At 42.6% G+C, this 22592-nt stretch overlaps 5 protein-coding genes and 2 long non-coding RNA genes across 12 annotated transcripts in view; 4 read left to right on the forward strand and 3 right to left on the reverse strand.

Annotated features, from left to right (window-relative positions):
- The first annotated feature begins 90 nt into the window (after positions 1 to 90).
- LOC143902369 (uncharacterized) lies at positions 91 to 6937 on the forward strand. 3 transcript variants are annotated; one of them, XM_077415204.1, is made up of 4 exons: positions 91 to 488; positions 3017 to 3872; positions 5686 to 5847; positions 5980 to 6937. In XM_077415204.1, exons 2-4 carry the CDS (start codon positions 3312 to 3314, stop codon positions 6484 to 6486), a joined length of 1230 nt encoding a protein of 409 aa, XP_077271330.1. In that variant the 5' UTR covers positions 91 to 488; positions 3017 to 3311; the 3' UTR covers positions 6487 to 6937. The 3 variants fall into 3 exon arrangements, with proteins under 3 accessions (XP_077271330.1, XP_077271331.1, XP_077271332.1); XM_077415205.1 differs by having other exon boundaries at positions 3055 to 3872; XM_077415206.1 differs by having other exon boundaries at positions 3091 to 3872.
- On the reverse strand, positions 5441 to 8854 carry Nf-yb (nuclear factor Y-box B). Its single transcript, XM_077415207.1, has 2 exons — positions 8511 to 8854; positions 5441 to 7629 (listed from the first exon to the last, which is right to left on the reverse strand). Exons 1-2 carry the CDS (start codon positions 8617 to 8619, stop codon positions 7085 to 7087), a joined length of 654 nt encoding a protein of 217 aa, XP_077271333.1. The 5' UTR covers positions 8620 to 8854; the 3' UTR covers positions 5441 to 7084.
- A 606-nt stretch (positions 8855 to 9460) lies between these two features.
- On the reverse strand, positions 9461 to 11621 carry LOC143902291 (uncharacterized). Its single transcript, XM_077415043.1, has 6 exons — positions 11487 to 11621; positions 11182 to 11241; positions 10950 to 11072; positions 10669 to 10882; positions 10297 to 10506; positions 9461 to 10058 (listed from the first exon to the last, which is right to left on the reverse strand). Exons 1-6 carry the CDS (start codon positions 11586 to 11588, stop codon positions 9754 to 9756), a joined length of 1014 nt encoding a protein of 337 aa, XP_077271169.1. The 5' UTR covers positions 11589 to 11621; the 3' UTR covers positions 9461 to 9753.
- A 422-nt stretch (positions 11622 to 12043) lies between these two features.
- On the forward strand, positions 12044 to 15348 carry Nulp1 (Nuclear localized protein 1). 3 transcript variants are annotated; one of them, XM_077415039.1, is made up of 9 exons: positions 12044 to 12186; positions 12283 to 12558; positions 12640 to 13028; positions 13122 to 13353; positions 13504 to 13757; positions 13830 to 14139; positions 14265 to 14558; positions 14643 to 14830; positions 15077 to 15348. In XM_077415039.1, exons 2-9 carry the CDS (start codon positions 12421 to 12423, stop codon positions 15099 to 15101), a joined length of 1830 nt encoding a protein of 609 aa, XP_077271165.1. In that variant the 5' UTR covers positions 12044 to 12186; positions 12283 to 12420; the 3' UTR covers positions 15102 to 15348. The 3 variants fall into 3 exon arrangements, with proteins under 3 accessions (XP_077271165.1, XP_077271167.1, XP_077271166.1); XM_077415041.1 differs by having other exon boundaries at positions 13125 to 13353; XM_077415040.1 differs by having other exon boundaries at positions 12058 to 12199.
- A 327-nt stretch (positions 15349 to 15675) lies between these two features.
- Arp3 (Actin-related protein 3) lies at positions 15676 to 17828 on the reverse strand. The gene is made up of 6 exons (XM_077415042.1): positions 17659 to 17828; positions 17185 to 17365; positions 16773 to 17087; positions 16375 to 16689; positions 16077 to 16295; positions 15676 to 15988 (listed from the first exon to the last, which is right to left on the reverse strand). Exons 1-6 carry the CDS (start codon positions 17700 to 17702, stop codon positions 15809 to 15811), a joined length of 1254 nt encoding a protein of 417 aa, XP_077271168.1. The 5' UTR covers positions 17703 to 17828; the 3' UTR covers positions 15676 to 15808.
- Positions 17829 to 17872: 44 nt separating this feature from the next.
- LOC143902292 (uncharacterized) lies at positions 17873 to 20465 on the forward strand. Its single transcript, XR_013258323.1, has 3 exons — positions 17873 to 17887; positions 18627 to 19017; positions 19152 to 20465. It is a non-coding gene; the product is annotated as an uncharacterized LOC143902292 (long non-coding RNA).
- A 650-nt stretch (positions 20466 to 21115) lies between these two features.
- LOC143902283 (uncharacterized) overlaps positions 21116 to 22592 on the forward strand; it is a 36055-nt gene continuing 34578 nt past the window's right edge. Inside the window, exon 1 of one of the 2 annotated variants that reach the window (XR_013258321.1) lies at positions 21116 to 22170. This is a non-coding gene — a long non-coding RNA (uncharacterized LOC143902283). The remainder of the gene's footprint in view (positions 22171 to 22592) is intronic. The other variant, XR_013258320.1, reaches the window with a different exon arrangement.

Below are 22592 nucleotides of genomic sequence, written 5' to 3' on the forward strand. Positions count from 1 at the left end.
GGATGAGGAAGAGAGAAAGAGAGAGAGAGAGAGAGAGAGAGAGAGACTGAAATAGAGAAGAGGAGAGAGAAAAGAAGAAAGAGGGTATAGAGGCGCGTGCGGTTCGTCAGTCGGTGGTCGTGGGTGGTCGCACGCACGCTCGGGGGTGACGGGTGCGTCTACATTCGCGAGGAGGGCGATGGAGGCTTCGTTGCGCCTTGCTGGCGATCGAGTGAGACGCGCCATTCGTTGAACCGCGTCATCGTCGTCGTTCGTGCACCGAACCGTCCGCGATAAAAGTGGCACGAACGGGACAAGGGCAGCGCGTAAAAGAAGGGAACCCTCGCGAGCGACGGGGTGACAAAATGTCGATGTATCACTGTTTATCGTGAACGGAGTCGAGGAAACAAGGCAGACGGGGCAGAGGGAGAGAGGGAAAGAGAGAAAGAGAGAGAAAAGGGGGTTGAAAAACGATTTACCTCTCTCTGTCTTTCTCTCTCGGATTGTCGGTACGCGCAGTCGTTTTTGATGTTGTTGGCTGGCTTGATGCCTGTTTCTTTTTTTTTGTTTGCTATATATATTGCTGTTGCTGCCGCCGCTCGCTGCTGCAGCGGTCGTCAGCGACCGAATTGAAAAAAAAAAAGTACAGAAAGATAATGATATACTCGAGCGTAGCCTTTTCGTTGGCCTCGTTGTTGTCGTCTTCGTTGTCCCTAGACTCCTCCAATATTCACCCTTTTAAAGAAAAAAGTAATTTTCATTGCTGTCGTAAGAGAACGATGCGAGAAAGAGAATTAGATGATGTGCCCGGGGGCCACCAGCCAGCCTGTGATTTTCTATTCTTCTTGAAGCCTCTTTTGCGTGTCTTGCTCGTCGTGAACTATCCTTGGTACCGCGATTGTCCCCGCGGTGCCATCACGTTGAATATCTCGCCTGTCTATAATCATCGTGCATGCACGTATCCGTCCTAATATGCATCACGCATGCCGCTTATCCGCTAGGCACCAACGACTAACGCTCGTCGTCCAGCTCAACCAGTCATGCATTTTTTAACCACCGTACCCGTGAACAGCTGTATTGAAGAACGATTCCTGAATCTTCGGGTATAACAGTTGATTTGTCGATATGAATAATTTCCGGCCTATTTCACCAACATCGCGGTTAAACTTCCACCATTATTTATGCAGCACTGGAATTCAAGAAAGAGAAATAGAGAGGAGACAAAAAGGGAGAGAAATGTGTTAATTAATTTGTGCCTCTTTCTACATCTGCTTGTAGAAGAAGAGAAATAATTAATCGCGTTAGTTCGTTAGTCTGAATTCTAAATTATACGTTTTCCTCCTCTCTTTATAAAACTATTAAATTATTAAAAATTCTATTATATTAAAATCGTTAATTTATTAATTTGTATTATCAGTGCAACTGGATTCTGTTATAGATTCAGTAATTCCCAAGACTTTTGCAATTAGATATAAGTTAAAGTTAAAAACTCAAACAATTGATGGCTTCTTAGTAATCGAGTTTATCGATTAATAAACTAATTAATCTAAATATAACCTATTAATTTTTTATTTGAAAAAAAGGGGGTAAAAAATTAATTTAATTACTTTAGAAACTAATAGACATTGCTGAAATCAGTCATCAAGAATCATTGTAATCGATAAACAGAAATTCGTGCATTTCGTACATAGTCTGCAATTTATTTCACTAATTCTTTTTTCATTGCTTCTTTTTCGCAATGTGTGCTTGCAGTGTGTAATCAAGCACTTTTGATATGAATGTTTGTAGATATGTATAAAATAAAAATTGCTTTTTAGATTATTGTAAATAATTAATGGTGTGACATATATATGACGACTGTAAATTATCATAATATGCCTGAAGAATATTGTAAACATGTTTCCCGCATACTGCATAATTAAAATTAAATCCTTTTGAGCAAACTGAATAAATCAAATGTATTTTATTGCGCGTATTAATCAATTTTTTACTTAAAAATAAATCAACAACATATATTTTATCGAAGCCAAATTTAAGAAATAATTTTTGCTTCGATGAGATAAAAATATCAAATTACTTCGCAAATTAGTCATTTATATATTAATGTGAATTGAGTTTTAAAATATTTTAATTTGTAAAATAATTTACAATTAAAGAAAATATTACATAATTATTCTGTTACATACACATATACTTAAACTTAGTTGTAATATTATTCCATTATTACAAAATTATGTGAAATAATGTGAAAATTTATGAAATTGGGAAAGATGTTCGCAATTTCATGAAAAATTTGTTCCTAAATATTACTTGATTATGTATATAATGTATGTATAGAATTTTCAAGTGTTGTGCTAGAACTGTAAGTGTGGTAATGCAATTAGATGTAAACTTAAACGTAACTATTTGCTTTCCGGATATTCAGCGAACGCATAACCGAAGTACCCGATATAACACTCTAAGTAAAGCAATAAGTGTTGCATGTTAAATACTAACTATGTAATTAATAATATTTGAATCAAGAAAGGCGGATTTCAATGAGATTATTTGATACGTTAATTTTTCAATTTTATCAAGACTTAATTAAATAACGTGTTAAAATTATTTAAAAAATTGTGACGTAAGACTAATTATAATTAATTGTATCCGTAATGTGTAATGTTTAATTTTACGACTCGATTTCTACAATTTTTCGTTTCCCTTTTAAAAAATTATACGTAAGAACGATTGTAATTGATCACAATATCTGTAATGTATGATACTTTAATTTCACGACTCGTTTTCGACAAAATCTTTCGTTTCCCTTTTCTCTACCCTAACATCTAGGTATGTACTTATGTTGCTTTAAATGCAAAAGATACAACATTAATAAACGATAGCTAAAAAGAAAAATATAATTGGTATATTGCACGTATCCACTTGCATACATGCACGAGTCGTCAAGTTAATATAATACGTTACGCGCGCGTTCGCCGATTAGCGGTAATTTGACTCAACGTAAGGGTGGATCGCTTTTATAGTCGTGCTTGCTGCATAGTGATTTAGATACGTAGACCGTAATGACGGGCGCCACAGACGGACGGAGCTCCGTCATGTTTCTTGCCTTTCCAGAGGGGCAAGGGAAAGAGTGAGAAAGAGACAGAAAAAAGGGAGTGATACTCCCTCGGGATACGAACGAGGGTGCGAGAGACACACACACACGCGCGCGCCATGACTAGGACCGATCATCGACGTCATGCGACGTAACTCGTAACCGAGAACGGGGGCTGCCCCGGATACGGAGTACGCCTTGAGACGGGAAGCGAGGAAGCGATCCGGCAACTCGCGGAGCGATGTACGCCGCGGCGGGTGGTGCGAGCATCGCCAATCGGAGGAAGCAGAAGCGGCTGCAGCTCAACAAGCAGGCGCCGGTCAACGTCGTTCCGCCAAGACTGAAGACCGGCTTACCGCTCGGCGCGCGTCACCAGCATCAGCATCAGCATCAGCACCAGCACCAGCATCAGCATCAGCACCAACACCAGCATCAGCATCACCATCAGTATCATCAGCACCACCACCACCACCCGAGCAAGCTCGCTGCCCGTCCGCATCAACAAGTCGCATCAGCACCGCAAGTCCCGCGAGGGCAACACCAGGCGCCGACGTCGACGTCGTCGTCGTCCGCCGCGTTCCATCCGGTTATCGACGACCGGCGCCGCCATCACGCCGACCATCGCAGGTCTCAGCAGGTCGCCCCGGTCTCGCCGATCCAGTTCCCGATCTCGCCGCCCCCGCTCTCCCTCGAATCCTCGGCGTCCGCCACCACCACCTTCCCGGCCAACAAGAGCAACTTTCCCTTCCCGCCGCCCTCGATCCTCGATCTCCGAGTCTCGCCTCCTACTTCGGAGCTACAGGTGGGTAACATCGTCGGGTACTCTCTCCTCATAACCAGCCTCCTCCAGGTTCACGCTGTTCCTTATAGCCGCTCTCTCTTTCTCTCATCTTTCTCTATTTCTCGCCCAAATCACCATCACTTTCCACCTTCTTACGTATAGTTCACGCGTATTTATCACAGAAATCATGCAAAGCGAGATAAATGCGTCCCTCCCGCAATGTGCGCATTAGGCAGAGAAGACCGCCATCCGATTTGTCTGATGCTGTCACAAGTAACAAAATATTATGATATACTTACTTAAAAAATCATTACAACGTCCGCTTGAAATTTTCAAGTTTGTGGACTTCGTTATATTATATTAATTATTGCAGTCGAGATAATGCAATTTTTAGACAGAACATTTCGCCATAAAGTTTGACGAGGGAAAGCTCATTTTAACTTTTCCGCGCCAGTTTTGTGTCTGGATACTCGTCGACCGAGAATTCGATTACGTTATCTCTGCCGAGTGCGATCATTGACGAAATTAGAACAATAAGAATTACAAAGCTCACTTCTCTATCGCTTAAGCGCGACTCACCCTCACTCAAAGCGCATATATGCTTTCCCTGATCGCACCACATCTCTTTTGCCGGCACCTCGTACGTTATATAGCAAATAGCATCGATCGGCTGTCTGGTGGCGCATATAACACGCGATAAAGCCCGTCGAGCAGCGTATAAGAGAGGCGACAGATTCTCCATGCCCGAATATCTTGCTGGCCCGGCAAGTCGGCTAAAGGATCGTAATGTAATTTCAGTATAGCGTGAAACATGCCTTCCACGATTATCGTCGACGAGAACGAGCAGCGATCGATGCCGATGGCGAGTAACGCAACGTTCGGTATCGATCGCTGATGGAACTTTGAGGTGGACTGCAGGTCTCTTCGTCATCATATCGGGGGGAAAGGCGAAGGGTTAAGAGAAAAAAGAAAAGAAAGAAAGAGGAAAAACCCGGGGCAATCAGGGGAGTTTTGAGATCTCTCGATCGATAGTATACGCGAATGAATAAGCGGAATGCAGGCTGCTCTATTAATTAGACGAGAGAAACAGCGTATACGGGGGGGTAAGGCGGTGAATTTTAGAGAATTACCTTCCAATTTCGCCACCAGACTCATTCCGCCGCTACCACGATATCCCCCACGATCTTACGTGTACGGGGTAAGTATCAAAAAAGTTCACGGTCGTCGAAAAAGCAATTTTGATTCCTTCGCGTGAATTAACGCCGTAAATTTAGCGAGGTCCGCGCGTGCAATTCTTCTCGGAGTACTGACACCTAGAACCGAACTCGTTATGAATAAAGACCGTGAAAAAGTTCTATCTGATCGCGTACACGCGTATCTCATTGATTGGTATTTTTTTGCACCGATTACGGCAAGATCGATCGAGCAACCTTTATTTAGGCAAACGTAAGGAACGTATCAATCACTCTTCAGGTAGATCATAAATTTTTTTTTTTACCACATCATATCCGAAATAATATTCCATTATTATTTAATATTCCGTTCATTTCACGTAGGACGCATGTTTTCAAAAGAGCTAAAAAAACATAAAGGGTTTTATACATATTTATTAGCGAACCTAGATTGCTATGGGGATACACAATATTCTCACGGAATTTTGTTGTACAGTACATACAAAAAAAAAAAAGTAGTTGCGAAATACAAATAAATTAAAAATGATCGATTAAAAAAACAACGACTCGATGCGTCGAGTACTCACATTAACGGAAGATCATGCGATTCATTGGCCTTAACAACTGCTCATAACGACACGTCTGAGAGTTACGTATTTCAGTGCGGCGTTCAGGGACCTGGCGGCAAGGCAGCGTGGCAAGGATGCAACAGACCTTCGCCCCTTCCCTTATCTCCTACATCGCCCGGGTATCACGCGGATGGCTACAGCAAAAGCCAAACGAAGCAGTGCGAAGCACATCGGCGATGGATGAAAAGAAACAGGGTATAACTTTATCAAATACTGACACAATGTTTAGAGAGGAAGGAGGAGAGGAGGAAAGAAGGATATAGTTTCTAATATTTGATCAAGAAATTGAAGGTGTTTTTACGGAACCGTGCTTCAATCTTGCTTCAGATAAGAGACGCCAGTTACTGCTACGGAAGCAGCGGCGAGGACGACGAGGAAGATGACAGTAACGCCATTCGCCTGCAGCGGGGCGAGGTCAGCGCGGCGGTCAACACCGTGCTCTACGTGGGTTTGGGGACCACCGCGCTCGGTTTAGTTATCTCGTTCGTCGGCACCGGGGAGAAGGGATTCCTGAGCCCGCAGCTGAGGCTGGTCGGCCCGTCGTTACTGTGCGCCGGTCTGCTGTGCTGCCTTTTCCGCGTGTTTCTGTGCCTCTGCCTGTGCCACTGCGGTCAGTGCGGTCGCTGGCGATTCTGTCACGTCGACTCGCACAAGGAGAAGGCGAGAAAAGCGGACGCGCGACCGGGACCGGGAACGTTATCGACCGCCTCGCTGTTGCCGCCGTCGAAGGAACAGGAACGAGGAGAACGGCCGGTCGCGCCGACGAGCCGCTCCGTGTCGCCGGCGACCAAGAGACACGAGCTTCTGCTCTCACCTGCCCAATTACCGGAGTGAAGAACAACGTGATCGCGCGCGCCACGGACATTTTCTACCGAATGAATTCTATATACCGTAAACGCCGATTTACTGCCGGGCTCGCGCCCGATTACACGATCCTAGTTTCCGTTGCGGCCTGAACCGCGCGAGCTCTCGCAAAGAACCTAAAGAAGTAGTCTAAATGCGTCTTAGAGCTTAAACAATAGAAGAATAAAGGAATCGGCTACGTTTTTTTTTCTATCCTTGCTGCATTCGAGAAAGTAAAGGATAACCACCCAACCACATCAACCAGGCTTCTCGTTTCGCGAAGTCTCCTGGTTTATTTACGCTCACGCTTACAAGTTGCTTCTTTACAAAGATTAAAGTTACTTTCTCAACTTTACTCTCCGACACTCTCCGTTCTCGGCCGAATCTTAATAATGATCATTGTCTTAATGTTAAAAACTTAAAGATACTTTGCTACGCATATTGCTAGGCGAAAAAACCGTTCCTCTTTTCCGCGCGATTGGATCTGAAAACGCGATCGTCATCGATGCCCATGATTCACAGATCACACAGTGTGTCTCCGTACAAATACGATAAATACTTATATCAATATCACTTTAACTCCCGATGATCAGGAAAGCTGAAACTGCATCTGCTCGTTCGTCGAGTAACTGTAGATTACAGACGAGTCGGAAGTGGTCACGCTGGCCGCTGTCGCGGTAATAGCGAACAACTGATCCTCGTACATGCTCTGCGGCTCCGCCTTTCCATTGCCAGTGGCCGCCCCGGCGTTGGGCGGGTTGTCGCCCTTCGTCGCCTCGCGATACTTCTGCAGGTACACTTTCAGCGGCTCGACGTAATTGTCGAAGCCGAGCGTGGTCATGGCGAACAGAATGTCCTCACCATTGATAGTTTTACGCTTCTCCATGTGACACCTGTCGCTCGCTTCCGACGTGATAAATGAGATGAACTCGGACACGCACTCTTGAACACACTCGCGCGCGTCCTTGGCTATTTTTCCAGACTCCGGGATGGCCCTCTTCATGATCTTGGCGACGTTCGCTATCGGCAGAAAGCGATCCTGCTCGCGTAGCGGCCCGCCGCCGGTGGAAACCCCGGGGCTCTGCAAGGGATCGCCCGTGCCGTGATTTGAGTCATCTGTGTTTTCGGGATCGTCTGTTAAAAAAAAAGAAAAAAAAACTAGTTTGTTAAGATTTATACATTGTCTTACTACCCAAGGGATTTGACTTGTAATCTGGTCCACGACGACTTACAAGGGAATACCATGTAAATATACATTTACTTACAATGTAAATATACCGTCTAAATACAAGTATCAATCTTTTCGTAAAAAAAACATGGAGTTGATACGTCCCTACATCTTTATGGGCTGGTTGTTCCAGCCTGTTGCTAAAATACCTAATAATTAAATCATATGTATGTCTTTGTTTATTTTTTACATTGGACAAAAATAAACATGCGATTTAACTATCAAGTAGCTTACCTACCAGCCCTATATCTCGATAAGGGCCGATTGTTCCAACCTATTGGTAAGCTACCTGATAATTAAATCACATGTCTATCTTTGTCCAATGTAAAACCCGGTCTACAATGAGTTGTATCATAAGTCATAAGTCGAATCGACCAATAGGATAAACAAAGACACATATGATTTAACTATTAGGTAGTTTAGCAACAGGATAGAACAACCAGCCCTAATACAATTTATGCGAGGGTTCAAGAACGCAGGCATGTGCTCTCTCGGCAGAAATTCAACACGCTCCGCTTCTTCGAAGCAATCGACGGATAAAAATCGTTCGTTGTTCAGCGATAAGAGATAATAGAAGGAAACTGGTCGAGAAACCTGTAAACAGTGGCAAACTGTGAGATGTAAACAGTCTACAGTCCGAGGAGCTACTCGCCTGTATCCTTCCTCCCCCGCTCCGAGAACCAGCCTATTCTATTTTTGATTAAAAAAAAATACGAGGATGCGGATGAAATTCGGGGCTGTTTTATCGTTTCTCAACGTTAGCTCCCGAGGGAACGCTAACCCTTACCTTCCATGTCGTCCGACTGCACGCCGATGTAGGACGTCGCAACGGCGCTGCCACCCAGGAACGTCGGCCCGAGAGGACCGTCGTCTCCGCTCTCGCCGCTGTTCTCCATCCTCGGTATTATTCGCGCGCGCAGCAGATTGAACGCTTTAACCTGTTTCCCCGCCGTTGTTTTTACGCCGTTGAAAAACGGAGTCCCTCGGCTGCGTGGTGCGCGTCGTGTGCGGGCGATCCACGAATTGTCTGTTATTAACGCGGCGGCCAATCAATTCACTTCTCCGTAAAAACATGGGGTTGATTGGCTACGGCGTCCTTTTCTGCCATTTTCTACCGCGCGCAGCGTTTCCGTCTCTCCCCGACTCTCCCGCGCGCGTAACTTCCGGGAGGGAAGGAAGTGGCTCTAGGGACTTTCCTCCCGGTCACTTGAAGCAGAGAGAACTAGAGAAGGATGAAGAGGCGCAATGACGGCGATTTTCTTGGGACGCTTTTGCAGGCCGTACAGTAGCGCCACACATCCACTTTTCGATGCTGTCGATGAGAATTTGGTTCATGTCCGTGCTATGTATACATCCACTTTTCGATATTGTCGGTCTTTGGTGGTTCGTGTTGTCATAAACACGTGTTGACACAAACCACCAAAGACCGACAATATCGAAAAGTGGATAGCACGGACATGAACCAAATTCTCATCGACAGCATCGAAAAGTGGATGTGACTCGTAGTTCCAATTTCTGAAAGTGGATGTGTGGCGCTACTGTACGGCCTTGCAAAAGCGTCCCAAGAAAATCGCCGTCATCGCGCCTCTCATCCTTCTCTCTGCTTGAAGTTTGAAGTCAGGCGTCGTCGCATATGTATACATACGCGCGACACATTCGAATACCGTAAAAACTGGGTCCAATTTAAAAATTTATTAATTTTTTTTTCTTAAGAACTTATTAAAGAACGAAACGTTGAAAGGTAAGTAATCATGTTTATCCGGAATATCTCTGTTTATTTTTCGACGAAAATAAGCTCTTTTATGATACAACAAAATCTCAAAATGCATTATTTCAGTTATTTTAGTTATTTTCAAATGCCTTTCTTAGTGTATTACGGAACTTTTCGGAATGGATTCTGTTCGTTGTTTAATTATTTCCTAGCTTTCTATTGTTTTCTAGGATCGAAATCGAAATAATTCCAATCGGAATCTATTTCGAACAGTTTCATAATACGTGCCCTGATTTCCATAATTAACGCAATCAAAGTTTTACAGCTCTTTCGCCGCCTTATTGCTCGTGCCACTCTCGAATTGCGTCCTGTAGAAATCGTTCGCAGCATCGACAATCGACTTGATCTGCACGGTCGCGATCTTTATTACACGCTGCAAATAATCGGTGGTCTGTCGATGATAACTCTTCAACGGCAGGCCCGATAACGTTTGTGCATTTTGCAGAAACGTGTCCGTCTGTTGCTCGTAACGCCACGAGAGTATTGTCAGCGTTACGGTGAGCAACGAGCTGATCACGAAGAGCCACACGATCACGCACGTGAGCGATCGGCACAGCCCAGTGCCTGGAGCAGTCATGAAACCCATACGTGATATTAAAGCAAACGTAAACCTCGCGAATATTAAAGGTCAAGATTCGAGCAAACACCAACCAACAGTAACATCGCGTCAATGTTATTATTTCCTACTTAACATTGTAACACATGTATATTATATTGCATGCGTTTTATATTGTATTATACTGCACTTACGTTGTTGAGTGGGAAATAATAACGCAATGTTACTGACGAATGTTCAGTTTACCTGTCGAGCTGTACGATTTACGCGCGGATGCGGCGTTGGACGACGACGACGATCCCGTTAATCTCACGCTATCGCTATTGTCCTGCGAACGTCCGTCGCTCTGCATCGGAGAATCGATTTTATCTCCGTTCGTCTTTTCCCTCTCTGCGTTCCTCTTCCTCTTCCTCTTGCCCTCCTTCTTCGTGCTCGTCACCTCCTTGTCCGCGTCGCCTGAAATTAACAGTTGATATACGCAGTTAACGTTATTCGGGACTTAAATGACTGCTAAGCAGTGAGTGGCGCACACACACACACACACACACACACACACACACACACACACACACACACACACACACACACACACACACACACACACACACACACACACACCTGTGGCATTATTTAATCTACGTAATCTCTCCTCCTCGATGGCGAGCTTAACGTTGGACAGATAGCTGACGATATTACGAGCGCACGCCTGACACTCGCGCATATTGCTGCATGGTCCCGCAACACTGGCCACGGCCTCGGTCAAGGGGTTTTCCTTCAGATCCAACCACCTTAGATTTTTCAATTCGCTTAGACTCAGAGGTAATCTGCTGATCTGTAAACGACGCAAACTAAAATGCAAATTTTGTCAAAGGGTATAAAAAATAAAGAAAGCTGTTTACCTTGTTGGCGTATAAATCCAAATGTTTCAACTGAGTCATTTCGCCGAAATTTTCAGGAAGTTCGACCAACATGTTCCTGCTGAGGTCCAATTTCACAATTTGTTTTAAGGTAACAAAAGTGGCCTGCAAAACATGTTCGTTCCTTCAATGTTTACAATAACACAAGTGTTTAATTTGAATATTAAATTACATAAAAATCCTCACTGAATCATGTAATCTAGGAATAACGTACCGGCAGAGAAACCAGAAGATTGGTTGATAAATTGACATTTGTTGCTTTCCTAAGAGATGCCTGAAACATAACATAATTTGTAAGGAATGTTACACCGCAAATTACTCCTATTTCTCTCCTGGCGCTCCCGACACATTAATGTGGTAACAATTAAAAAAGTAAGTACCGTTAAGTTAAATAGCGCTATTAAGTTAAATAATGCTTGTCCCTCAACTGTCTGCGTCAGAAAAATCATGTAAAAGATATTTTAATGTTCTACACAAGTACAGATTCCCATATGCAAAAGCAAACTAAAGAGGACTCACGATTTCTCGCACAGGCACTTCCTCCAAGTCGCACAAGCTGAGGTCCAGGGTGTCCTCCTTCAGCTTGTCCTTCACGTCTTTCAGCTTCAGTTTGACGGTCATGGTTGTCGAGTCTCGCGTGAAACGGGATCGCGGGTCACTCCTTCGTGCGTCTGCGACGTCAGATTGCGATTGTCGTGCCCCGCGCGCATTCCCCGACTCCGTACACGTAAGCAGGTGCGCGCATCCGGCTTGACATGTACACACCAGCACCAGAAGGCTCACACGTGGACGGTGAACGCGAATCGCGAATTACCTAGGCCGACCTAGCTATAGGGGCTGCGCAGCGCAGACTCGTCCTCGCGTTCTCTCGCGCGTTTTCACCGTTCCGACGACCGACGCTGACAAGGATAAACCTGATAAACTGCGTGACGTGTCAAAAGAGGGAGAGAGGCCAGAGGGAGAGGGAGAGAGAGAGAGAGAAGGAGAGAGGGGTTTGTCTCTTCTCGTCGACTTGCTTGGACTCGCTCGTCGTTAACCTTCCGCTAAACTCCTCACCGTTCGCCAGCTCTGACGTTCGACTCGCGTCCTCCGACGGTCTCTCGCGACCTCCAAATTTCCCGTGTTTTGATCGAAAACTGAACGAAGCTCTCTTCCAGAGCATTCCAGCTACTCTTCCCAGTTCCCACTCTCGAGGTGATCGTCCGTCTGCAGTTAGAAGGTAGAACCGCATCGTGTGTGTCAGTGCGCCAATTCGCAATCGGATGTGAAAATGTGTTGTATTGATTTTGACGAAGCTGGGTGATAAATTTTACAGATTGCCGGAGAGCTGGTGAATATTCGAGGTTTACGAGGCTTGGAATCGCAGGCATTCTCGCGACGAGAGACAGCTGGCAATCTCCCACTCTTGAAAAAAATACATTCCAGATTCCAGATAGATATATACGTATCTAAAATGTCTACGCGATATATGAAAAAAGTTTACGGCGGCGACGGCTGGATGACCCTCGAGAAGGATAACGACGATGCGAGCGACACGGAAGTCCCGGTGACCAGCAACGCCAAATCCAAGTCTTTCAATGTATTCGACGTGGTATGTAGAATTTGTAAACGTTGTCATTTTATTCCCATCTGGATGACGGCGATGTTGACGATAAGAGATGTGTGCCTACAGTTGAATCAGAACTCCGATAGGGATGAGGATACCGACGACGGGCAGGAGAACGAGGACGAGGACCTGGTTGTAAACAATGCAGATTATAACGATACGAAGCGTAGAAAGAGGAAGAAAAAGCATAAGAAGTTGGAGAACGAGAGAGTCAAGCACCAGCACGAGCACGACGCGGAGCGTAATGAAAACGTAGACGAGATCGAACGAAGCGTAAGGGAGGTGAACAAATTGCTCGGCGAGCCGCTGCCGGGTTGCAGTAATGAAGTTTTGGAAGCGCAATGGGTCAATGGAGTATCCAAGGAAAACATATTGACCGTACAACGCAAACACTTGAATCCATATAACGAATTGAAGAGGATCTTTGGTAGCAAAACTATAGAGGCTACACACAGGTACGATTACATTTATACTTAAATGATATATGGATAACGTATGCCGTAATTTTTACAAGTTTTTGTTGAGCAAGAAGTATTCTATTCTTGCAGCAGGAGAAGCAATAATAAAGGCCGTGGGAATTTAAAGAAGACATGGTTGATTTGCCCGCAAGATAATACCTGGGTACCAACTAGAAAATCTGGATTATCCATGTCTTTAGATAACTCTATGCAGACTACGGAGAATGTACAGTACTTTGTATATGAACATAGCGCCTCGTACAAAGAGATACAGCATAAATTTTTGCAAGCTGTTGAAAGTCTGAATCCAGAGAACATAATTGTGCGTAATATTAGATTTTGTGCTTTGCAATTCTGGCATGGAATCTTTAATTGTTTTGTCATAATATAAGTTTATGTACCAGTAACAAAAATTCTTTTTTACTCATATCCGTGTGGTATATAAATTTTAATACAAGTTATTATGTTTCAGAATATAGTAAATCCCCATTCTTACCATATAGACTCCCTCCTGCAGGTATCTGAAATGTGTAAAATAAACGACGACTTAGCCTATGCAGCAGAATTTATCAAACGGGCTCTGTACTGCTTAGAATGTGCGTTTCATCCATTCTTCAATGTAACAACCGCGCAGTGTAGGTTGGACTACAGAAAGCAACAGAATCGTGCACTTTTTATAACGATTTTTAAACATCTTGGGTTTGTCGGTGGACGTGCTTGTTATAGGTAAATACCCGTAAAAAGAATATTAGAGCGAGCAAAATGAGACTTTACGTTAATTTCTATGAAAAATTTCAGAACAAGCTTGGAATTTTGTAAATTACTTCTGTCGTTGGATCCTGAGGGTGATCCACTAGCAGTGGTTTTGTCCATTGACTTCTACGCCTTAAAAGCCAAAGAATATGAATGGTTCGTAAAGTTTTGTAATCTGTGGGAAGACTCCAGAAATTTAACTCAACTACCGAACATAGCATATAGCCTGGCCTTGGCTCACTTTCGTCTAGGAAATAAAACTGATGCCGATACGCTTCTGCAAAACGCTCTTATCATGTTTCCGCGTGTATTGATGCTCTTATTGGAGAAATGTAGCATACAAACAGATTCGAAGGTATTGCAGACTTAAAAAAAAAATCTTAGAGATAAACCATTTCCTGAAAATCTATTATTTCAGAGCACGATGAGTGCTTGGAAGAAATGTTACTCTTACGCTCAATAAAATATTTCATTTCTTAGGTAATGTGTCACGAATTCTTCAACTCTAAAGCACAAGCTAGCACATCACCGGCTCTAGAGAAGCTGCAAAAATTGTATGTAGTGCGTAGCTTCCATCTCTGGAAGGAAGCAGACATTTTACCGTGGTTGGAGGAAAATGTGCACGCTGTGTTAGGTCGAGTTGAGTCTAAAGATGATTATATCAAGTACTGTCAAGTAAAGCGTAGCAAGCGCTATCGGGGAAAGCTGCCAAGAAACATTTTGAGACACATTATATTATCAGACTTGCAAGAAGTTGTAGTTAACGGTCAGGAGGTAATGTCTCGTACTCTGCGAATGGGGTTAAGAAATATATGTATCAATACAACTTTTATTAAACTTATATATTGCTCGTTCCAGATTCAGGGCGAGGACCCAATGCTGTCACACGATCCATTGCCGCCATTAGACAGCATCGATATTTATAAACGACCTACGCCAAACGTTAGACCAGCCGAAAGCAGTTCAAATTTCTTTTCCCTCTTTTTCTCTTCACTTTTCACGGACATCAATGGCGCAACTGCTGCTTTAAATGATTTGAATCTATTGTAAGTACATATACATAAAAAATAAAAAGTAAAAAAAAAATGGAAGAATAGGAATGCAATATCTTGATTATCCTCTTGTAGCGTTATCCATCATTCATAATTAAATTACTCAAATTAAGTTGTTAATTATAATACGGGCTATTGCAAATTAAATTTTCATACTCATAAATTACATACAAATTATATATACGCAATTAAAAACATCAGGTGATATTAATTTAATGATTGTAATTTTTGTTTGTTTAGCGAGGAGAACGATGACCACGCATAATAACGACTTCCTCTAATTGTATGGAACTTTACAACACTAAAAGAAGAAATCTACATAAATTGTGCAATTTTAAATAATACACATACGTCATTTTAAGTAGTACATGTAAAAATGCAAAAAAGTAGTTTGTACATCACATCGATAGTTCAATATCCAAGATAGTTTCCGATTCGTTTGATTTCGTGTACAAAGAAATTTCATGTATAAAGTGCAATTTTGTTAGAATTTCTGCTCAATGTAAAAATGCTTTTGAATATACCGCGTAGCGTTGCATTATTGTGCATCGCTACATAAACCACAGATAATTATTGTAACATCATCTCATAAATCTGTTATTATATATGCATTTTTTTAAACTTGTAAATATATATCTATACCGCAGTAAATAATATACGTAGTAAGTTCTATGGAAGTGCACCTCATACACAGCATGAACGGCGATTGATTAAATCCTAAGAGAACAGGAATAAACATACGTTAATTTTCATAATCTAATCATGAATTCAAATCATGTACTCAAACATACCAACATTCTGTAAAAAGTGAAAAAAATCAAGTGTACAAACAAGTCGAAATCTTTGAATTACTTTTAATCGCGTTTAGCACCATGTTAGAAAAAACGGAGCAAATTATCCGAGTCCTTACATTTATGAATGACAATACTCTTAGAAGTGATTTCCGATCGTTGTGCTCGTCCCATTTATTTCTTAAACCATACTGTGAAATACGGGATTATAACGACAAATTCCAGGACCGTACTCTTGGTATGCCTTCTTCGTGTGGCAAACCGTGTAGAATTCTGGATCACTGGCTAGTAATGCGCCACCATACCATACCGCGCAACGTTGCTTGTGATGCGATATCACGCGGACGTCTATTGGTTTTGGCTGGAATATAAACAACCGAATTTAATAACTGAATATACAAAGCGTTATTACCGCTCGTGAGCAAATTGCAAACTATCGCGATACCTACCGTAATGTGGCTACCGCTTAGCGTTTCGCTGAGCTTGAGCCGCGTGTCGACGATTTTCTTGATGTCGCGTTGTAATCGTCTACCGAAGTCTTTAAACATGGTGGAGCCACCCGATAATACGATATTACTGTACAATGGTCTCCTGACGTCGATTGGGCAGTTTTGAATTACATCGTCAACAATTTCATTGAGCGGCGTTGTAAAGTCCGGATTGGAAAACTGTAAAGTATTAAGATATACAGAACATGTAGAAGTTAATTATATAAATTAGAAGTTACATGCGCGGATAATTACTCACTTCGGGATGGAAGAATATTTCCGGTCCCAGAAACCTTTCGTATCCGACATCCACCACAAAAGGTTGCTTGGTGATACTGTTAATACCTTCGTATTTCTTAATTTTCGTAGGATCGCTATCGTATTTGGCAAATTCCTTCGATATATCCGGACATATGTAACAGTGTTTCTCTTTGATCGACTTGGCTGTTTCTAACGATTGCTCAGGCGGTATCCCAATCTCCCGTTCCCTCAGCAGACTTTGTATGAAATAGGTAATATCGCGACCAGCGATAGGAATGTGCTTTATACAACTTCCTATGACAAAACCTTCTGCCTGCAAAAGCACAAGAACTATTACAGATACAAAAAGCGTCACTTTAAAACGATATCCGACGTAAAAACAATTTCTGTACGCACCACTGGAATCACGTGAGTTACACCATCTCCGCTATCGACAACGACGCCCGTTAAAGTGCGGTCCTCCACGTTCTTAGCTGTCCACGAGGCTGCTAAGGCGAGAACGGCTTGCACAGCTATGTAAAGTCCCGGCACGTTAAACGACTCGAACATAATTTCCGCGGTGTATTCCCGATTTTCCGGGGTGTTCAAAGGTGGCTCGGTTAAGAGGAAATAATGATCCTCAGGCTCCGACCTGAGGTATTTGAAAATGCATTGTTGCAAAAACTTCTCCATCAGGTCCCAATCTTCCACCAGTCCGTGCCTCACTGGATACTGCGAGTTAAGAAAACAAAATGCATCCGATAAGTACACGTTGTCGGGAAAAAGAGAAACGAGTCTCGCTTCGAGCAAGTGGCTTGCGCGTGAGTACTTTGATCGAATATCCAGTGGCCTCAAAAGCCTCATCCCCGATGTAGGCATCCAGGTCCTCCACGCCCTTCGTAATTCTCCTCGCATTATTATCGCCGACCTTAGCCGTCTCCTTGATAGCGATCGCTGACGGTATAGTCAGCTGGGGCTCCTTATTGCCCGCGAATCCCAGTTTCGTGTACCTGCAAGATAACGTCACGATTAGACAGATAACCACGAGCTCGAGCGTGTCGAGATTGCGCGTGGGCGGCGAATATTTTTACGCACGTCGATAAGATTTGCCGCGAGACGAAAGGGTTCTTTTATCAACGTAAGGATACTGGTGAATCACTGCGAGAAGTGAAGGGGACGCGGTTCGCAGTCGGTCTGGCCGAAGTGCGTGTCATCGATGACAGATCGAGTACCTAACCTAAAAAAACCGAGCCCGCCCTCCTCGAAATTGATAGCGTTCTATTGTCCCGGGGATTGCGCTTACCCTGTGCCCACGTCGATGACGCACGCGGGGAGACGTCCGAGCATGATTCCGGTCACTCCGATCGCCCTCGTCCCGACAAAACACACCCGCGCCGACGACGGTCGCGGCTAACCAAACGCCAAGCCGCCGCGAAACGATACCACGCCTCACGGCCACGGCTCCTCCGCTCCGAGCTCCGGCCGCTCCGGCCTCACGGTTCAACGCACGCCAGCGACACCCGGACCGACGTGTACTTGGCAAACTAATTAAAAATTATTTATAATTATCTTTTCCAATCGTTTGGAAATCATTTGGAGAAATTTGGAAGAAGCTTTTAAGAGTTTGGAAAACCGTACGATAATTGAAAATTAATTAAAATCAAATAAGCCTAAATTTTTTTTTCTTATATCCAATCGCTCCCAGAATCATTTGGATAAAGTGTCGAAATATATTGTATTATTTTGGAAAACTACTCTATTTTAATAAAAATTAATTAACAAGTAAACGATACCAGAAATAAGTTTTGGCGTTAGAAATTTATATTTTTTAATAGCTCAAATAATATATAATTGCTCCTTTAATTGCTTTTTTAGAATCAAGAATTGCTCCCCTTTTAAAATTAAAATTTTTTTAAATATTTTTACAAAAAACGTAAAATTTATAATTATCACTCCAAAACATATTTTTATTAATAACTTTGTGCAACTAAATCCAGCATAAAATAATTGCTTTTTAATTGCTCTTAATTGCTCTATTATTACTTTAATAATTTATTGCATTTTTATTAAAAAATTAACAAATTATATATAAATAAACGGAACGACGATTTTCCTTCTCAGAATCTTCTTCTTCGTCCAAAATACAAAATATATAAAATTCAAACAAATCGGAGAAACTGCCGTTATACTGCAGATCTTAATATTATATATGTATTGATATGGTATTATATACATAAGTATATGTATAACAACCATGCATTGCCTTTGCAGATGTAGCGCGGATGCGCACCAGAACGATGTTTTATCGGCAGTGTCAGAAAATGAACATGGCTATGTAGTACCAATTTCGAAAATGGATGTACTGGCGGTAGTGTCACTACAGATGTTAAATCCGTATCCGTAATATCCGTATCAAAGATCCTCTTTGATCCATATCACACTACGCACCGGGGTCATTGGAAATTGCGGACGACCGAAGGAATAAGATTAGAATAATTATAATTCGGCCAATCCTTAACCTTCATCCTAATCGGTTCTGCTCTGACGAACAACGGGATTACGTGCTCACACGCGTGCAACTCGACTTGTGTGTGTATGGGCGAAGGGTCAAGCCTCGGAGAACTGTCAAAAGTGGATGTCAAAGACGGTGGACGATAGTGCAGTAAGTATCGTCACGAGTCACGATGATTAACATCGTACAAATCCGGTTCTGTTGCGCGATTTGACGTTTCAGGGAGAAAGAGAGAGAGAGAGAGAGAGAGAGAGAGAGTGTTGATGAAGATTTTAATTTAATAGATACGGCGATGTGGAGCGTTGACCGTCACCATCACGACGAGCCGCTCGTCAAGAAGTAGACCATCCGATTGCCTCGAGGAACATGGACCGAATCCCGGATGACCGAGGACTTCCGTCACTCGCCGTCTAGTGGGGATCCAGGAACGTGTGCCGAAGCGTACCCACAGCGGAGCACCGTGACCCGATCACGTCCTTAAGGTCCGATCGAAGGATGCGAAGGATGCCTACTGACATTTTCCTGGGAAACAGCGGCACCCTTCATCGCTCCTTGATGTTCATACTGAAGCTCGGCTGGCAGTCGAGATTCCGCTTGCCCGTGCTCCTGGTAATCGTCTTCGTCGCCATGGACTACAGGCTGCAGCTGGAGATTGAATTCGGGGACAACGCGGACCAACGCGATGACCTGTGATCTGAAATAGACAAGATCAGATAAATCATATTGCGTATACACGAGATAGTTTCTTCGATCAAAGTAGAAACGCGACCTGTATCGAACTGGAGCGCTTGGAACGTAGCGTTAACGGTTGATCGGTAGTGTAATACGTTTTTTCATACATTTTAAACAATTTCAACTCACCGTTGCAACTTTGTGCTTAGTACTCGTTGACTATTGGCACTTGGACTTGCCAGACTCTCCTCTCCTCTGACATATGCATTTGACATGTACAATTAATTTAAAATTTTTATAATGCTATTTATCTTATATAATATAGTCTAATGTATTATTCTATCTTAATGTGTCTTATAACATATTTATATCATAAATTATACGAGTACATTGTCTAAATTAAACTGATAAACATAATTTAATGGAATTTTATTACAGAAGTTTGTAACAAAAAATAGGTATAAGAAAATTGACTTTCAGAAAAATCTCTGAGAAGTAAAGTTGAGATTTTTATCTAACTGTCAAAAAAAAAATGAATGCAAGTAGCAGAGTTAATAGAAGTTCAGGATATATATGAAATTGCATGAAAGGAAACACTTTCGACTGTTTTTATTTTGCTGCGACTATTTATTCTATTTATAAACACACTTCGTGAGAGAGAGAGAGAGAGAGAGAGATTATTAAGAAAATAAGAAATAAATATAACAGAAAGTTTACGATGTTTACTTGTTGCATGCAAAGATGTAAGATAAATCTGTCAGAAAAATAATATGAATATAAGATAGTTTTAACTGAAAAACTGAATATAAGGCATATGCGTAAAAGGGGCTTATTTTGTAATTAATTCTAGCGTATTGTAAATTGCTTATATGATATATGACAGTTGTGTTATGAATAAATAAATAGGAGACCATTTATTTTCTAAATATGTGTATTACGGGTTCTTTTCCTACTCATTTTTCTTAAGTAAGACACGTATCTTTTTTCATTTATTATTATATCCGATAATTGTAAACTTTTTTGTCAAAAAGATCTAAATTTATTTTTGTGGAAACGTACATTTTTTACGATGCTTTTGATATTTAAAAAATATATTTTTGATTGTTGGCCGAGAATTTGAAAATGCATTTTAAATACTTGATTGTCTTCTTGAAAAGTATCGCTACAAGAAAAAAGAAATAGATTACTTAAACATGATTATAAACCTATTAATGTATAGCATCGAGATTGAAATATCTATTAAAGAAAAGCGGGCAGAAACTTTTTTGCCATTTATCTTAACTTTAACTTTGAGAATTGCTCCAATTAAATTGTTTTTTTTTTCGTACATTTATTTAATACAAAAATTTTATATTTAACAAGTTTTTTCTAACGTGTTCGAAAGCATACAAGAAAAAGAAATTTAATCCAGAGGAGAAATCGAGCGTCATAAATTAAACATAATAAATTGCAATTCAGGACTAGAGAGGGGTAGGCTTTATATTTATATATATACGCATACCGGGGGGTATATCGAACTAACCGACCGCGGCGACCGCGCACTGTCCCCACTACTCATCTCATATTTACCGCGGCGCCTCGCGCCTGCAGCCCGGTATCGCATATATCGCGGAGTAAACACACGAATCGCCGGGTCCGATTGTTTAGCTTGCGAAAAACTGTGATACAGCGAATGTTCATTTAATTCGTGTGCTTCGCGGATATACGCGGATCGATATACGGATGCCGAGGTAATGTCGCATTCGATAACAGTGACTTAATTTCTATTATACATATTCTTTCGGACGATTGTGATTTCGCTTTTCTCAACCGTCGACGGAGTCGACTATAGATTCGCGTCTCGCTCGCGTCGTGTCACGCGATTTCAGAATGAAAGTCGCCGTCGTCCGTCGTTTTCGGAACACGGATAAAGAATACGAGTGGACCCTGAATCGTGTGAGCCGCGAGCCGCGACGTGTTTAAATAATTACTAATAATTAGTGACAGGTGACAGATATTAACGATTTAACCTCATATTTAATCGTGTTTGACGATCTGGCGATCGTGGAGGATAGATAAATCGTTCATAAATCGATGATTTAATTGCACGTAGTTAATCAAAATCGCGTAATCGCATTTTCGCAACAGTTATATATTGCTCCTGGCGAGTGAAGTTGGCCGTGCCGCCACTGCCGCCGTGCGATTTACGAATTTCTCTCGCGCCACCTTCGCTTCACTTGTCGCGTGACGCGTCTACCTGCGCACACGGGATGTGGCGGGTCGGCGGGAAGTCACGGCGCGGCGTCATGGGTGTCAAGTGTCAAGCGGATCGTACATAGTTTCGTTCGTAGTTTCACCGACCGCGACGTAATTCTTCCGTCGCCGTGTAATTAAAGTATATACGCGCGCCGCGTCGCGTCGCGAGATTAATAAGTACCGGGAGTGCCGTGCGTGCTTTCAGTGTCGCGCGATCATAAGCGCATGACGATATCGTCGATTTTCGGAATTTTCGCTCGTGGACGTCGGCGTCGTCGCCGCGTCGTGAGTGAGTGCGACAATCCGACAATGGACCAACGGAGGAGGATCGAGGAGAGGAGAAGGCGGCCTGGGATGCGGGATCGAGGCATCGGGCAACGGCGGAGCGACCGTGAGGTGAGTACACTTGATGGTTGTTATTCCTTTATTATTTTGCTGTCCTGTGTCAGTCCTGTGGCTGATGGTAGATTCCGCCGCACTCGAACTCCTTTCGAGGTTCCACTCCGGGCGCAATATCGCACGTTCGCAATTTCGGAGTTCGATCTCCGGCATATATGCGAGAAGAGCGACATTTACGTCGCGAACCGCGCGGCGATCGCGCGTCTCTCTTTATTCGCACGGTCGTGATATTATACTTGCACGATTTTTCGCGCAAACGAGTTAATGCGCGGAAATATGCATTATATAGCATCTTATATAATCAAACATATATGTTAAAATAACGTTTTAGAAATTTAACGGGCGCGATATAATAATTGTGTACTTCAACCATACCTTATATTTATTTTCTTGGACACTTGCACTGCTTTAATGTAAAA

The sequence above is a fragment of the Temnothorax americanus genome, unplaced genomic scaffold (assembly GCF_048541705.1).
Source record: "Temnothorax americanus isolate GAGA-0224 unplaced genomic scaffold, ASM4854170v1 Scaffold4, whole genome shotgun sequence".
NCBI classification, from domain to species: Eukaryota; Metazoa; Arthropoda; class Insecta; order Hymenoptera; family Formicidae; genus Temnothorax; species Temnothorax americanus.

Coding starts and splice junctions, on each gene's coding strand:
- LOC143902291 (XM_077415043.1), bottom strand. CDS start 11,588: ATGACCGTCAAACTGAAGCTGAAAGACGTGAAGGACAAGCTGAAGGAG. Junction 11,242..11,486: donor AAGTGCCTGTGCGAGAAATC/GTGAGTCCTCTT, acceptor GTTATGTTTCAG/GCATCTCTTAGGAAAGCAAC. Junction 10,507..10,668: donor TAGATTAAATAATGCCACAG/GTGTGTGTGTGT, acceptor TGTTAATTTCAG/GCGACGCGGACAAGGAGGTG.
- LOC143902369 (XM_077415204.1), top strand. CDS start 3,312: ATGTACGCCGCGGCGGGTGGTGCGAGCATCGCCAATCGGAGGAAGCAG. Junction 3,873..5,685: donor CTCCTACTTCGGAGCTACAG/GTGGGTAACATC, acceptor TACGTATTTCAG/TGCGGCGTTCAGGGACCTGG. Junction 5,848..5,979: donor GATGGATGAAAAGAAACAGG/GTATAACTTTAT, acceptor ATCTTGCTTCAG/ATAAGAGACGCCAGTTACTG.
- Nf-yb (XM_077415207.1), bottom strand. CDS start 8,619: ATGGAGAACAGCGGCGAGAGCGGAGACGACGGTCCTCTCGGGCCGACG. Junction 7,630..8,510: donor GCAGTCGGACGACATGGAAG/GTAAGGGTTAGC, acceptor TTTTTTTAACAG/ACGATCCCGAAAACACAGAT.
- Nulp1 (XM_077415039.1), top strand. CDS start 12,421: ATGTCTACGCGATATATGAAAAAAGTTTACGGCGGCGACGGCTGGATG. Junction 14,140..14,264: donor GCATACAAACAGATTCGAAG/GTATTGCAGACT, acceptor TTCATTTCTTAG/GTAATGTGTCACGAATTCTT. Junction 14,831..15,076: donor TTAAATGATTTGAATCTATT/GTAAGTACATAT, acceptor TTGTTTGTTTAG/CGAGGAGAACGATGACCACG.
- Arp3 (XM_077415042.1), bottom strand. CDS start 17,702: ATGCTCGGACGTCTCCCCGCGTGCGTCATCGACGTGGGCACAGG. Junction 17,088..17,184: donor CCACTGGATATTCGATCAAA/GTACTCACGCGC, acceptor CTTAACTCGCAG/TATCCAGTGAGGCACGGACT. Junction 15,989..16,076: donor TAAGCGGTAGCCACATTACG/GTAGGTATCGCG, acceptor TTTATATTCCAG/CCAAAACCAATAGACGTCCG.